The sequence below is a fragment of the Exophiala viscosa genome (assembly GCF_022695815.1).
Source record: "Exophiala viscosa unplaced genomic scaffold EDD37scaffold_2, whole genome shotgun sequence".
NCBI lineage: Eukaryota > Fungi > Ascomycota > Eurotiomycetes > Chaetothyriales > Herpotrichiellaceae > Exophiala > Exophiala viscosa.
The window spans coordinates 3,187,943-3,203,039 of NW_026944354.1; the positions used below are offsets into that span (position 1 = coordinate 3,187,943).

Sequence of the window (15,097 nt, forward strand, 5' to 3'; positions counted from 1 at the left end):
TGACCTCAATGAGCACGGTTGGCTAGTGACGAGAAACGATTGTATATCTCTGATGAAGCAATGAACGATCCTCATGTTTGTGGTGTCTGGGTAGACGTTGCAATATGTATCATATTGTGGTGTATCTTCATTTAGTCCAGCTCTGCTGGCACTGGCATGGGCGTCTTCTCTCTCTGCGTCTTCTGTGCTGGCATCGGCATGGCTTTTTTCTCCTTCTGAGGAATGCCTCTCATTTCCTGTACATATTGCATCGCGTAGATCACCACGTCGCCCATTAGCGCAATGGCTGTACCGCATGCCATGCTCCACACATTGATGCTCACACCTCCATATGGACATCTGGGAAACCCGAGGACGTACTCGACATACCACGGGAACCAGCCGCGTGGGTATGTAAATACAGGAGTCTTTGCGTGCCAGAATTGCAAGAACAGTCGTAGTCCACTCGTACATGTCCAGCGAATGGCTGATGCTTTGGTGTCGAATGATGATCGGGATGAGGACACGGAAGCCGCTGCACAGGAAAATTGTGTCAGTGGAGAAAACCCTCGCTATATGACCGTAGCTTACCTTTCTTGTCGTGCTCTGCTAAGGCCTTGTCATGCTGTCGTCTGATCTTTGCCCACCTGGTGAACTCGTCCTGTGCGCTGACCGCGTTCATTTCTCGTTTTAACCGCACGACTTCCCGACGTAAACGGACTTGTTCTTTCATGTCATTTGAGGGCCCTATGGGGAGACGGCAGTAGATTTGCCATAGCTGTGAGACATGTCAGCGACATTCGACCAGAAGGAGAGCTGGCGCATACTAAATCGTTGAACGGTTTGGATCCGATGGTCGAGATGAGGTGGCAGGCGAGCTGAATCAGGAATACAACGACTAGAAGGGACACCATGATTGCAAACGACTATGCTCTTATCTGGAGAGCATTCAGGTACCGCTGCTTAATGTAGAGCCTGAGAGCAAGGGAGATTTGTGTGTGATATTTGTAGCTTGTCTGTTGAGGACCTGCTGCAATTTAATTCCCCTCCGAACCAGTAATGACCACGAGTCGCGAATGACGTTGGAGTTTCTGGAGCCTGACTCGTGACCCCAGGCTTCCAGATTCCTTACTTGCTCCTTTCAGTGCCTATCGCAGCCCTGCCTTTTACTTTGCTGTATACCTCACGGTGCCAACAAGCGTACATAGACATGAGGCAATTGTGTTGCAGAGGTGAGGCAAACATGACCTTGAACTCTAGGTGATGCATACAATTTTATATCGCTTGCCATATGGGAAGTACGCCTTGGGCTATGCTTCAACTACAGCACACTTTTCCCCTTTACAATAGGAGATCTCCATTCTGTCCTATACCAGCCTGTGGATTAAAGACTTGCTCCGGTGCGTTTTGACTGACAACGTAGGAATTACCGCCAACGCCATTCGCTGTCGGACTTGTCAAGATATCTCCACCACTGTTGTCACTCAAGCTGAGGTTCTTGAAATACTGATCTGCTGCGTCGATGGCAGCTTGGTGGCCTGGCAAAGGCGTCCCGCCGGGTGTGGTCACCATGGTGTTTAATGACAGCGGGTTTGCCAGATTCATGCCCGGCGATCCAAGAGCATGACTTAAGTCCTCCTTCCTCCGCTGTAAGGCCGGCGAGTCTGGTAATCGCCGAGGCCGTGCAGCACGAAACACTTGTTGTACCGGTTTCAGATATATGGTCGCCAGTGTGCCAATGCCCAGACACAACTCCTCAAGAGTATTCGGATCAAGCTTCTCGCTCTCGGCAGTTATTGGTGGTTTCGAACCCATCACAACCTTCTTTGCGGCTGCTGGGTCTGTAGAAAGGAGTCGCCAGTACATGAACCCTCGGTCACGTAGATCGGGATCGTCGCTCTCCTCTGTGCACCATTTAAGCACTTGGGGAACGATAGAGGAACCTTTTGTAGGGCGATGTAGAAAGAGCTTGACAGTGGCGGTCAGCAAGGCTAGTTGAACCTCAATTGACTCTTCATGGAAGGTTGAAAGATAGTCCTGCAGTAAAGAGTCGGCATTATCAATTCGATCTGCATATTCTCCTATGATCCAGATAATAGCAGCTTTGGCTTCAGGTTCGTCCAGTTCGTCGATCTGGCCGATCACGGTGGAGATGACAGACTCATACTGGTTGGGATATTTGCGGAATATGTTTTTGATGACAACTGTAGCTTCTTGCACAATGTAAGGGATTTTGGCGTTGACTAGGTCAAGCAAGGTGTCAATACATTGGCGAGCTGATGATTCGATCTTGATTGCGAGCTTGCCGATGGCTCGGACGGCTTTTCGGACGAACTGGACGTCGATCTCAGTTGCATATTCTCTCAACTCGTTAAGTACGACAGAGATGTTGTTCTCATTGGCGAGCATGAAGATCAATTCAAGCTTCGTTACTTTGACATAAATAGGGTCGTTGTATTTGCAGAAGAAGACCCTGATATCGTTCTGGAGGACTTCGGGTCGTTGCTGGAGAATGAGGATGGCGTTTCGTAGGGCGAGATACTGAATTTCGGGCGGCTTCGAGAGTAATGTGATAAGAGGGGGCGATAGCTTCCGCGAGAGTTCATCGACCTTTTTCTGGTCGGGAATGTAGTTCATCAGGTACATGATAACCCTGATACAGGTGAGGACAACAGCTGAGTTAGAGTGCGAAAGTCGTGAGGCAATTCGCTCTGCCAGAAGGAGAGCCTCCCCAGATTCGTGTGGTACATACGACATGAGAGCCTCCAGAACATATGTCTGTGACCACTCATTGCAGTCTGGGAGAATAGACACGATCTTCGATGCGCTGGCATAATCAATGGTGAGCTTGATGTTCTCGCTTCTCTCCCAGATATCCTGAAGTGAGGAAAGTGCGCTCGCAACGACCGTCGGATTGTCGTCCTTGAGCATTCTGTTGAGTCTGTCAATCAAGTCTGAGCTCTCGATGAGTCGTTTGTCATGATCATAGATTTTCGCGACCGTGATCGCTGCTGTTTTGCGAACATAAGGGTCTTGGTCTGCCATCAGCTGTTTCAATGGCACCATCGTCCCCTCTACAAACTCCCGAACATGGATATATGATATTGTTCGCAGCGCGAGGGCTCGGATTAATGGATTGGAGTCTTGCATGTCCTGTTTTTGTCAGAAGAGAAAATTTGTTTATCCAGGAATTCTCACATCTTGTAGAACAGGCAGAGCTCGAAGGGCTATGTCTGGTTTCATACGTGCATAATGCTGTAGATACAGGAAACACCTTGACCTGTTAGAAAAACAGTGGAATACAGACTAGAAACCCTTACATCTTCTTGATTTCGAGGACTGGTATCTGCATACAAGCCACGATATCAGGAAAGAGAGCGACCATATCATTGTTGCTCATGGTCATGTTGGCGACGATTTTCTTGAGGGCGTTTTTCTTGCTGGCGTTATTTTTGTCCTTCTTGGGCGGGTTCGTAAGCTCTTGCCGCAATTCAGCGACTTTGCCCTAAGCACGCATGTCAGCCCATAATTCAACAGTCCTGGTGACTCTGATTCATCTTGATATATGACATGCACAGCCTTCAAACCAATACCGAGCATGATGGAGCCAGGCTTAGGAGTATGCGGCACAAGTCAACAAGCCTTGATTTGACTTACCCTGGCAAAGAGCTTCGCATCACCGTGTCCAGACGACATCTTTAAGGCTGTGCGCTGCTAATGGACAGGAATACTTCGTTTCTACGCCGTGGGCGCGCACAGATGTTGGCGACCTGCTCGAAGGGCCTTGTCAAACCAGGCACGCTTCACGCCATAGCCGTGATGAAAGGCTTTACCACCGTCCAGAGATGTTCTCACTCATGATATCGATGTTGACTGGTTAGGAGCGAGAATAAGAGGTTGTGATGTCTGACTAAACCGGCCCCAAACGGATTTAAAGGAGTTCAAGAGACAGCGAGGTCTGCCTTGCTCGCTATTCGCCAAGCTAAGGAGACTCTTTTCTCCGCGCCGAAACCTTGGGTACAGTAGCGTCCGCCCTGCAGGTGCGAACGACCTCACCATCGACCACGAGTCCATCGTCCTTCTTGCATGACTTGAACCTTCCACCTCTTGCAAAATGGACTCTTCACAGCCAAAGTGGGTGATTGAACTCAACAACGGTCTTCCTCAGAAGCCGAAAAATGCCAGCAGCATCCCAGACCCTCCAGGCTTCGCCACCTCGAAATCAGTGACAGGAAAGCAGGTCAGTACAGCGGAGAGGTGAAGCCTGTTGAAACCTGCTAAAGAAGTCTAGAAATCTCAAGTAGCCGCAAGGAAGACGCCGACACCAGAAGAAACCGAGACGTTGAAACTCAAAAAGGCCTGGGAAGTCGCACTCGGTCCTGCGAAGCAGATCCCAATGCAAGCTATCATGGGCTATATGTCTGGGAACTCGCTCCAGATTTTCTCAATCATGATGGTCGCTATGCTGTATGACGGCCCTGAGAGTTGCAGATTCGAACAGCGCTGACTCGATGCAGGTTCAAGAACCCTATCCAAGCCATCGCGCAGACAAACATGGCCTTCTCCCGTTTCGAGAGCCCAGGAACACGATCGCAGATGCTGGGAGTCAAAGCAGTGTATATTCTAATGCAATGTCTGCTGCTTGGTTTGGGAGTATACAAAGTGCACAGTATGGGCCTGTTGCCTACCACAAGAAGCGATTGGTTGGCCTGGGAATTCGAAAGACAACCGCTCGAAAGAGCTTATTTTGCGTCTGGAAGATGACACGCCATGTCAACGGTGCTATACAGCACGGGCGACCGTTCAAACGCTCGTCCTGCAGCCTGACTTGATCCGAGAAGAATCCAATACGACACTATCTTATCCTACCAACGCCTGCCCCGTCTGATGCAATGCGACAACAGCTTTAGACGGGCTTCAACTCGAGAACCGGCATACTGCACACGCAGTTGCTATGAGATTTGAGGTCAGGCATCCCCTCCGCCATCATGAGATGCGCCGAGCCCAATGCCTTCCGCGCAGGCAGGCTTTTCATGCTTGTGGCTACTTGTTTGGACAACGCGTGGACCTCCATCATCGAAAGTCAACCAAGACTCGGTGCAATCGCAAGTCAGACCTCGTGAAAACGGACTTTGCGCGGCTCATGACCCTCAATTTTGCCGGACTGCTTCGACTTTAATGATGGAGCCTTCGGAATGCGGTTGCTTTCTTTCTCTACTAGCGGAACAGGATCACTCTTACTGCTGAGATTGATTTCTCCACGTTCGAGCGCAAGTGCTTGCAATTTTTCTGCCAAGTCTTTATCGCTTGCTTGCGAGAGAGAAAGTGCCTGGAGGTTGTCAGGACGACTGTCATGGGAATTGCAGCACTCGGCAGATGGGGCTGAGGGCAGATATGCTCGAGGGGGAGACTCACATTCAATGAGTCAGCAAGGCTCTCACCCGCGACCTCATCATACAATTTAATGTCGACGGCCCTGATGTCTCGTAGCCAAGCTGGTTCCGTGCCGAGTTGAGCTCGTACAAAGATTGTTCTCTGCTGGCAAAGAGGTGAACACCATCTCTCCATCTCGGCTTTGTTCACTAGTTTGAAATCCTTGCCGGCTTGCTTATTCCAAATCAACTCGCCGTTATGTGACAGTTTCTGGTTCGGTCTGGGGCAAAGCGCATAGCCGCATCTGTTGTCAATATTCCTCTCGTAGATGAGATCGTTCAGATCCGAGGGTTGAAATAGACCTAGACATTGCTTGAAGAGTGCTGCATCCGAGGGTTGTGGTCGTGCTGGATCTGCATCCGGCTGTGATGGGAGATCAAATGCTTCTACTACAAAGTCCGCAATCTGGGTTTGCAGTTTCTTTCTCTCCTCGATTTCCTGGGCCTGACGGAGAGCGGTTGTACGAATGCGCTTCTGCACGTCAGACTTTGAAGCTTCGGTGGTCATGTTTGGCCATTCGTAAACCCATGCCGAAGCCTTGACGGTTGTGTGATCAAACAATCGCAATAAACCGAATATCGCCTTGGAGAAGTGTGCAGTGGTTTCGGGACGAAAGAAAGTCGGTACTGTAACTGCCTAGTCTTGTGCCATCTAAAACTAAACGAGGGCGAGCTACTGCGGCGAAGACCTTGTGCCCCACGTTGGGTCAGGCCCGATGCCACACCATCCTAAGCACCCTTACAAGGCATTCCCTCCTGCTTGCTGACTGGGACTTTCATTCTACCCTACTTGGTCCCTTTTCAAACATTCCCCCGGCCAGCCTTGCCTCAGGTCACTTGACTGTTGTATTACCCTCACCTTGGCGGCAAGCGTGGCGCAGGTGCTGCGTCACCGGTCTGGTCGGGTAAGATATTGACACTCAATCCGCACCGCGCCGACGACCTGCAGCCTGCGAACTATACCGAGCATTGCTCACAGCAAGATGCCTGCCGTCCCGTTCAAGGTCAAAGCGGTGTTCGAGTACAAATCGGAGGAGCCGGATGATCTGAACTTCGAAAATGGCCAGATAATTACGGTCACAGAAGAGGAGGATGCAGAGTGGTATACCGGTGAATACGTAAACACATCTGGAGACAAGCAGGCTGGCATGTTTCCCAAGAACTTCGTCGAGAAGTACGAACCGGCCATCCCAACCCGCCCAGTTCGAGCTCCGAAGCGTGTACCAACACAAGAGGCCCCGGAGCCTCTCCCAGAGTCTCCAGCACCGCAGGCTGCCCCTCCTTCTCTCGAAAGCTCGCAGACCTTGCCAGCGGAGCCCCCTAAGCAGACCCCGGAAGAGGCGGGACCTGTGAAGCAGGAACAAGTTGAACAGCCACCGGCACCTGAATCAGTGGCAGCACCTAGTCCTGCTCCAACACCGAGATCTCCTCCAGTATCTGCTTCCACAAAGCCTCCACCACCAGTTGCCGACAAGCCAAGTACGAGTTCCTTTAGAGACAGAATTGCTGCCTTCAACAAGCCTGCTGCTGCTCCGATTGCTCCTTTCAAACCCGGTGGCAGTGCAGGCACTGGCTTCATAAAGAAGCCATTTGTTGCACCCCCTCCGAGTCGGAATGCCTACGTACCGCCACCGACTCGTGAACAGCCTGTTCAGAAGCCCTACCGACGCGAAGAAGACTCAAGCGTGCATGAACCAGAGAACAGGGACATTACAGAGACTACCGCGCCGCAAGAGGAAGTTGAAGCCCAAGAGGACCAACCCAAACCGCAGAGCCTGAAAGATAGAATAGCCCTGCTTCAGAAGCAGCAGCTGGAGCAAGCCGCTAGGAATGCCGAGAAGAAAGACAAACCCAAAAAGCCACCAAAAAAGCAGATTGAAACCTCGGAATCTGCCGAACAGGATCCCCCACCAGCTGCTGAACCACCCTCAATAGAGACGGAGACGGCCGAATCAGTAGGCCGGCCATCTTTCGATGAACCCGAGGAGGTAGAGGACATCCCGGCACCCTCACGACGAGTAACAGGCATTGCGAGCGTCACGCCCCAGCCACAACCTTCCCGTGAATTGGTGAGCGACACCAATGATGCTGACGATTCTGGCGCTGGTGACGACGAAGAAGCTCAGGAGACGTCCACTGAGGAAGACCGACCAAAGTCCAAAGGCGTAGATCAACCAACTGCACATGTCATCCAACAGCAGCCGGTTGCTAACGAGGAAGCCAAGGGTGAAGATGACGACGAGGATGAAGAAGAGGAAGAGGAAGAAGAAGATCCAGATGTCCGCCGGAGAAGGGAGCTCCGAGAAAGAATGGCCAAGATGAGTGGAGGCATGGGTATGATGGGTATGTTCGGACCACCAGGAGGCGTGGGTTCACCTGGAGCGACAAGAAAACCGAAATCTGCAGAACCCTCCAGACAACAGACGCTGAGCTCCGAGACGCACGACCAGGAAGAGCCTCAAGAACGAGCAGCCCCCGTCCGTATCATGGCTTTGCCAGGAATGTCTAACCCGGTACCAAAGCGACAGGAGGAGCCAACCCTAGAAGAAGATGGTGGTGCAGACATTACTCGAGCTACACCCCAAGAGCCGTCCATATACGGAGAGAACGAGGATTACGTTTCACAACCGCCGCCGAGGCGATCCACAGACCGCCCTGCTCCTCCAGTCCCGCAAGGTGAATTCAGGATGGTACGCATGCAGGCTCTGTACTGACATTTGACAGAACGAGCACCTCCTCCGGCTCCTCCGCGCGAGACTCGTGGTGCACCACCGCCGCCTCTTCCCACAGCTACTAGACCTGTCCCTCCGGCGCCTCAATCTCCAACTTGTAAGCATTCTTGCCCCTTCCCGTCGAGCAAGGCACTGATCGTTTAGCTCGGCCTGTACCACCCCTTCCACCCACCACTCTTGCGCCCAGTGAGGCTCTGGCGGACGACGAAGAAGAAGAAGAGGAGGAGGAGGAGGAGGATGATGATGATGAGGGCAATTTCATCGAAGAAAATGTGCCTGAGAGGTTGCCACCCAGCGCACCAACTCCAGCGAGCCCTGCTGGCATCCCGCCACCGCCGCCGGCGAGAGGACCCGTGTCTCCTAAGCTAGATACTTCTGAGTTCACGTTCATGACCTCTCCTAGCGATAAACGAGCAAGTCGTCCCCCGCCTCCGGTTCCTCAGACGCCCACCGCCGCGACTCCCTCAGCAAGAGCACCACCACCGCCACCGCCAGGGTATCCGCCAAGTCGACGTTCAACAAGCGACTCAAGGAGCCTCGGTGTGCCTCAGTCTCCACCTGCTGACGACGAGGAGGGCGAGGTCACCGAATACGACGCAGACTACGATACAGATATTGCTTTGGGCGCGAAACACAAGGACGCTCTCAAGAACCACAACCGTGATTCAAGTTTAGACGAGGGCATGCTCACTGATGATGCTGCGAGGCCACCGAAGAGTCCGCCAGTTCGGACTGCACCTCCACTACCTCCAGTCGCCGCGCCACGCGAGGTCCCGCCACCACCTCCTCCAGCCCAGCCGGCTCCTAGATCAAGGAGATCGGTGGATGCTCCTCGTGCTCCACCACCAGTGCCTCCACCTCAAGCGACGGACCATGATGATGAATATGATCCTTTCCGTTACTCTGCACCACAACATAGTGCACCACAACATCCGAGTAGAGGCCAGTACACAACGACACTACAATCTCCCAAAGAGGAATTCGAGGAGGAGGACCTGTACAGAGCAACTACAGCTCATGCTCCCATTCCACCTCCTTCTGCTGACAGAAATGCGCCACCTCCCCCGCCACCGGACAGGAACGAGTACGGCCCTCCTCCCATGAATTTTGCGCCTGCGCCGACGATGTCTCCACGCGGCTCTCTTGATAGCAAGAGAATGGGCACTGTCTCCCGCCGCTCGATGGATCAGTCGCGCGGAAGTGCTGAGCAAGGATTCATCGCCTCGGATATAGACCTAGGACACGGTACTATGTGGTGGACGCAAGACAAAGCACCGCCTCCTGCATTGCAAGGGAGGCCCGACGTCTTGTACGAGATGGAGACCTCGTCCTCATCGAAACGAGGTGGCAGAACCACGATCTCGAAGGATGTCTACGTGCTATACATGGACTATTCTCAAACAACCATCAACGCCAGTTTTGACGCGGCTGACCCCTCTCATGTAACACTCGAGCAGAACCATGAGCGGCCACCGCAACCCGCTCGCCGTGATCAACTTGAGAGCGCCTCGGGGCAGTATGGCGCAAGTATAGCGAGATCAGCGAATGGCTTGGCCGGTACGACTGTGGGTGACGGCTCTGCACAAGCACTGGTCCTTGAATTGCTGAAGCCACATACAACAGCACTCCTGCCGATTGGCACGCGAGCTTATGGTGCTCTCATCTATGCCAACCTCGGGAACGCGTCAACACAGCAGTACGACGAGATCCGGCCTGGCGACATTGTCAGCTTCCGCAATGCGAGATTCGCGGGCCACAAAGGCGGCCTACATTCCAAATACAGTATGGACGTGGGCAAGCCAGAGCACGTGGCTGTTGTGACTGAGTGGGATGGCACCAAGAAGAAAATTCGTGCTCTGGAACAAGGCCGGGACCTTGAGAGAGGTAAGAAACCAAAGGTTAGAGAGGAGAGTTTTAAAGTCGGTGATCTGAAAAGTGGCGAGGTCATGGTCTGGAGAGTGATGCCTAGAACGTGGGTTGGTTGGGATACCAGCAAAGCATAGAACGGAGCTGGATGTTGTTAGAGGTATTGACGATTGGAACGACCCCGTGTAGCTGCGATGAATGAGCTTGCGACTTAATGTTCGGGCTCAGGATTTGACTGGTATGGAACAGCCTGCCAGGTATCTTCCCACAATTCTAAAAGTGCTCATGTTCAATACACCTCTTCAATGTAATGCTAGCTACAGTAGGTGCATTTTACGCTGTAGCAATGTGATGAGGCAGAAGAAGAACCGACCGACCAGACGCATTTTCGGCATATAATATTAGTCATCGCGGTCTTTTGAGACAATGTGTTGGCACTGTTGGCTGGGACGGTCAAATGCAACACGGGATGACAATCTCAAATAGTCGTTGAGTTGGGGATCGACCTTTCGACGTTCAGCAGTGTTTGGCTTACCCGCGCGCAACAGCGTTCACCAGCCGAGAAAGGACGACCGCTGCGATGACTAATTGACATTGCGCCCATAAGTCCCGCGTTCTTGGGGTACAGTACTTGTATGATTAAGCAGTTGACTCCCGCAGATGATGCCCCGGTTCATCGCGCGCGGGTGTCAGTGGTAGATGTGAAAGTTTCTTCTGCTTCAGGTATGGTGGAATTGTCGCGCGCGGCTTGTGGGCCTGAATGAACTTCCTTGCTGCCATTGATCACTTTTGGGTTGAGTGATGCCCATGGTTCGTCTCGAAATGGCTGTAAGCCAGTCTGGGGATTACAAATCTTTGGACAGGGGAGGCTGACTGGGTGAAAGTGTTGTCAAAGGATGAAGGCCATGCTTGATATAAATTGAAGGCATTCTGGCTCCAAGACAATAGCAACCTCCAAGTCTATGTCAAACCCCTGCTGTACGAACCAAAACCATTCACAACCATCTTCACCGTCAAACAAAAAGCACTATGGCAGCAAATGCTGTTGTACTCATTCTCGGAGCAGGGCCCCGGGTCGGAGCCTGTGTCGCTGAGAGATTCGCCAACAATGGCTACAAGGTGGCAGTCGCGTCTAGGAGTGGGAGCGACTCCGGCAAAGGGTACCTCTCCCTCAAGGCCGACTTCAGCAAACCCGACTCGATCCCAGCACTGTTCGATGCGGTCAAGACCGAGTTTCAGACCGCCCCAAGTGTTGTTGTATACAATGCAGCAACACTGACAAGGCCTCCTGTGGAGGACTCTGCACTTTCTGTCCCAGCGGAGAGTGTGGCTTCGGATCTCAATGTCAACACTATCAGCCCTTACGTCGCAGCACAGCAGGCTGTCAATGGATGGGAGACATTGCCCAAGGAGACCAAGAAGACATTCATCTATACGGGCAACTTCTTGAACGTCGTCATCCCACCCGTGCCAGTCTTTTTGAATCTGGGCATAGGCAAGTCAGCTTCGGCTTTCTGGATAGGCCTTGCTGATGCGACGTACTCGAGCCGAGGGTACCGGTTAGTATTTTCAAGCGTGCCGCGAATATTGTTCCTGACTAACCCGGCTTCCCAGATTCTTCTTTGCTGATGAACGTCAGGAAAGTGGTGGGTCCAAGGCGATGGGCCTTGACGGCCCTGCGCATGGCGATTTCTATGCACAATTGGCGACTCACGAAGGGAATATTCCATGGCAGGCCACATTCGTCAAGGACAAGGGTTATGTCCAGTTCAAGTAGATAGGGTCCATGACTTCAAGCACGAGAAACTCGAGACTTGGATGTACGTAGATTAGTGTCATTGATGACCATTCCACGAACGTATCAGACTCGCCTTTTCCCGCCTCATTGAACCCATCGCCCTAATTCCTAGACAAGTAGCACCAGATCACCTTGGCTTCTGAAACATGCAGCAAGGTCACGGCTCGCAACGTCTGGTGCATTCCTGTTGCGCCATACATTCTCCATGATGTCAAGGGCCTTGCGTACGGTGCCGAAGATACTTGGCGGCTGCAATGCCTGCACCAAGTCACGGAAACGGACTTCCTGCGCTGGCTCGGCGAGGCATCCTGCTACGCAGAACGGCCAGACCACTGTGCGCAACAACGCCGGCGTTGATATTTGATGGGTCAAGAGCTGCAGGATTTGATCAACGTGATAGCGTACATCGATACTTGCGGGCTGCCAGCCGGATACAACTACGAACAAGTACACAAGCGCCGCATGGGCCCAGACACGGGTGACCAACGGTATTTGACTGGTACGTGCTCTTGTCTGCTCGCAGTAGTTTGCTGTGAAGACATTCAACAGACTGCTGGTCTCTTTCGGAGTGACGCCGGGACTGGTTTCGGACAGCTTGAGACAAGTCTCCAGGGAAGCCTTGATGAATTTGGCGCGCTGCACGAGCTCCATGACATCAAGGGTCGCGGTCGTTTGGCATTGACTCTTCCATGCGTCAAGCACGGCAATCTCCCCCATTTGGAGCAAAACCCAGTTTTGACATCCGATAACGGCCTCGAGATTGACAGGGTTCTCGGCGCCGATTATAGAATTGCCGAGGAGGCTTCGATGGAATTTGTGCAAACGGGGGTGTTGCTGGAGAAGCATGCTGGCAATAATGTCATCGAATATCAAGAGGGTGGACGAGAAGCGAAAGGCAGTCTGTTCAGCACTCGGAACCTCCGCGCAGTGGACAGGTATATCCCACGAGAGCGGACCCAGACGGCTGAGAATAGTGTTGAAGCTTGAACTAGGATCCGCTTCTTCGGCACCACCTGCACTGTCAAGAAGCTGTTCGAAAAGAGCCAACGCGGCATTGAGGTGTGCCTGGCAATTATTGAAGCTCAGGATGGCAATCTCAAAACGTTGAATTTGCATGACGCTTGCCAGGATCCGCACAGCGCCATGCAGATGTTCTGTAATGTCCGAGTCACCGATGACCTGCAGCGACTGTCTCAGCACCTCAAAGGCATCCCGGGTTTGCTTGAGAACGGTGTCCCATGCCCCTTCGTGGTCGGCCGTTCCTCGCGCTAAAGAAAAAAAGTATGAGCTCTGACAGAGTGCGGCCTGCCGCACCACCGGAGAGCTTATCAACATGTCCAGTATCCATGATTTACCTCCATGGAGGAGAGAGGGACAGTAGAAAGGGAAGGTGAAGGGTAGCAAGTCCTCGATGTAGAACATGAGCAAGACCGTTTCAGACCGTCCAATGGTCATACTCTCGCGAGCACCTTTGCGAGTCAGTGTGCAGTCAGGTCCCTTTGGAAGGGGAAGGGTAGATGCCTCATGGAGCGGCTCCATCATATCATTGTGCGCATCTGCGGCTCCCCTTGGACGATCGGCCGCAGAAGTAGACAGGACCATAGGTTGTTGATGAGCGAGCACTTCCCATTCTCCGATGGTAGCCTCGGCAAATGAGATGCGGTCTTCAGAGACAGTGGCGGGACGCTCGCCACGACGGCGGGCGCCTGCTTTGACCTCAAGCTTGAGTCGCGAAGCCATCTCTTCCTGTCTTGGGCCGCCATCCATCCATCCCGGTTTCTCCTGGTCATAGTAACAGTTGATATTGAGAGACGCACAGATACCACACACGTTGCGCTTCTCGTCACATTTCTTCCGCCGGAGCTTGCATGTCCAACAACCATTGGAGCTTCTTACTAAATTGTTGTGACGAGTACCAAAGGGCAAGTCCATGTCCGTGGCGTCAGTGGTCGCGGCTTCGCTGTACAGATGAGATGATGTTTAGCAGGGCGCTGATGTCGCGCACAGCACAGCGAAACGTCAACCGGGACTCCGTGTAGGAACATTGACGTTGACATGCCTGAAATATGACGGAGTAGCAGTAGGAGTAGGTCGACAGTCGGAACTAGTGAGTTAGTTACCTTAGTTTGCGTTATCCTTGGCAACCGCGACCGTACCTCTCCTCAAGGCACCGGCTCTGCGACTTACTTTCTGACCCTGTACGACACCCATTCTCTACCGACCACCTTCTCATTGCTGTTGCCACGAGAAACTTGCTGCTGCCATTGCGGCTTATCATGCCGACATCATCTCTATTCTTGGACGCATCTAGGCTCTAGACTTCTACACGTCGGCACCAATGAGCCTACTATCCTTCTCAGACGGTCAATAACATCCACCATAATGTGGTCTGTCCCATCTTGCCTCCTTCTTCTTCTCCTCAGGCTCACTCCGATCATCAAAATACTGCACTCTCTTTTCCTCAGTGAGAGCACGTAGATCGAAATCTTCTCTATAGTCAATCGAAGTCCCATTCACTGAAACGTACGGTCTCGTACTATCCTCTCCATCCCACTTCGCACGCCAAACTTCCCTCTTCCCTTCTCTGTCGCCACCTAGCTCGGTAAGATCCACGGTATCGGTCTCGCCCTCGCCACCGAACGTAAAGCATCGTACTCCACATTTTGGACAAAAGTAGAATTTCCGTTCCTTGGAGTGACATTGGTAGATACTCAATTCATGATCTGGGTCCAGTGGTGAGAGGAGCATGAAATCGTCTCGAGGATTGGCCGGATGAACGTGGAAGATGTTCAATTTGTAACACGTGGTGCAGTTACAGCGGTAGACTTCTTGTTCGATTGGTTTTGGTGGATGAGACGACGAGAATGGATGTGGAAGGGTGAGGAAGACGATGTACTGCGTCAATCCGCAGTGACAGGATCCGTGGCATGCTTGTCTCTTTGGCGCTGTCTCTGCCATCTTGTGAAGTATCTCTCCAGGGGTCTGGAGTGAAGTCCTGACCTGAAGCGACGAATTGGTCAATGTCACGATTCACCCTCAAAAGTCACGTTCGCTGTATTGATTCGACAACCCCCAAGGTCAAACTGAGGGCGTCCAGATGTTGTGAATCGGCAGCCTGACACGTGGTGCTTATCGAATGTAGGATAACAGTAGGCCGTGATTACCTACCTAAGGTACAGTACTCATTACTTAGTACTGTACGATCAACTTAAAAAAGTGCCAAAACCATCGGCGTAAGGAAGGACGAAACATTCCTTGGCACCGGGGCATATCGACGCCGGTGACTGCGC

At 52.4% G+C, this 15,097-nt stretch overlaps 8 protein-coding genes across 8 annotated transcripts; 3 read left to right on the top strand and 5 right to left on the bottom strand.

The window, feature by feature from the left end:
- Nucleotides 1-97: 97 nt before the first annotated feature.
- On the bottom strand, nt 98-1,023 carry EDD37DRAFT_275478 (CHD5-like protein-domain-containing protein). Its single transcript, XM_062811008.1, has 3 exons — nt 807-1,023; nt 571-757; nt 98-514 (listed from the first exon to the last, which is right to left on the bottom strand). The coding sequence occupies exons 1-3, from the start codon at nt 891-893 to the stop codon at nt 132-134; spliced, it is 657 nt and encodes a 218-aa protein (XP_062673666.1). The 5' UTR covers nt 894-1,023; the 3' UTR covers nt 98-131.
- A 244-nt stretch (nt 1,024-1,267) lies between these two features.
- EDD37DRAFT_275504 (adaptin N terminal region-domain-containing protein) lies at nt 1,268-3,609 on the bottom strand. The gene is made up of 3 exons (XM_062811010.1): nt 3,300-3,609; nt 3,178-3,253; nt 1,268-3,132 (listed from the first exon to the last, which is right to left on the bottom strand). Exons 1-3 carry the CDS (start codon nt 3,383-3,385, stop codon nt 1,321-1,323), a joined length of 1,974 nt encoding a protein of 657 aa, XP_062673667.1. The 5' UTR covers nt 3,386-3,609; the 3' UTR covers nt 1,268-1,320.
- Nucleotides 3,610-4,093: 484 nt separating this feature from the next.
- EDD37DRAFT_647439 (phosphatidylserine decarboxylase) lies at nt 4,094-4,743 on the top strand (the record flags this gene model as incomplete). The annotated part of the gene is made up of 3 exons (XM_062817879.1): nt 4,094-4,219; nt 4,271-4,446; nt 4,497-4,743. 3 exons carry the CDS (start codon nt 4,094-4,096, stop codon nt 4,741-4,743), a joined length of 549 nt encoding a protein of 182 aa, XP_062673668.1.
- A 260-nt stretch (nt 4,744-5,003) lies between these two features.
- On the bottom strand, nt 5,004-6,156 carry EDD37DRAFT_275501 (uncharacterized protein). The gene has a single exon (XM_062811009.1). It carries the CDS (start codon nt 5,917-5,919, stop codon nt 5,197-5,199), a length of 723 nt encoding a protein of 240 aa, XP_062673669.1. The 5' UTR covers nt 5,920-6,156; the 3' UTR covers nt 5,004-5,196.
- A 238-nt stretch (nt 6,157-6,394) lies between these two features.
- On the top strand, nt 6,395-10,146 carry EDD37DRAFT_647441 (SH3 domain protein; the record flags this gene model as incomplete). Its single annotated transcript, XM_062817880.1, has 3 exons — nt 6,395-8,087; nt 8,136-8,240; nt 8,288-10,146. The coding sequence occupies 3 exons, from the start codon at nt 6,395-6,397 to the stop codon at nt 10,144-10,146; spliced, it is 3,657 nt and encodes a 1,218-aa protein (XP_062673670.1).
- Nucleotides 10,147-11,038: 892 nt separating this feature from the next.
- EDD37DRAFT_647442 (uncharacterized protein) lies at nt 11,039-11,786 on the top strand (the record flags this gene model as incomplete). Its single annotated transcript, XM_062817881.1, has 2 exons — nt 11,039-11,568; nt 11,624-11,786. The coding sequence occupies 2 exons, from the start codon at nt 11,039-11,041 to the stop codon at nt 11,784-11,786; spliced, it is 693 nt and encodes a 230-aa protein (XP_062673671.1).
- A 129-nt stretch (nt 11,787-11,915) lies between these two features.
- On the bottom strand, nt 11,916-13,547 carry EDD37DRAFT_647443 (fungal-specific transcription factor domain-containing protein; the record flags this gene model as incomplete). Its single annotated transcript, XM_062817882.1, has 1 exon — nt 11,916-13,547. The coding sequence occupies one exon, from the start codon at nt 13,545-13,547 to the stop codon at nt 11,916-11,918; it is 1,632 nt and encodes a 543-aa protein (XP_062673672.1).
- Nucleotides 13,548-13,914: 367 nt separating this feature from the next.
- Nucleotides 13,915-14,998, bottom strand: EDD37DRAFT_623348 (DUF636 domain-containing protein). The gene has a single exon (XM_062816104.1). The coding sequence runs from the start codon at nt 14,763-14,765 to the stop codon at nt 14,172-14,174; it is 594 nt and encodes a 197-aa protein (XP_062673673.1). The 5' UTR covers nt 14,766-14,998; the 3' UTR covers nt 13,915-14,171.
- Between the last annotated feature and the right edge of the window lie 99 nt (nt 14,999-15,097).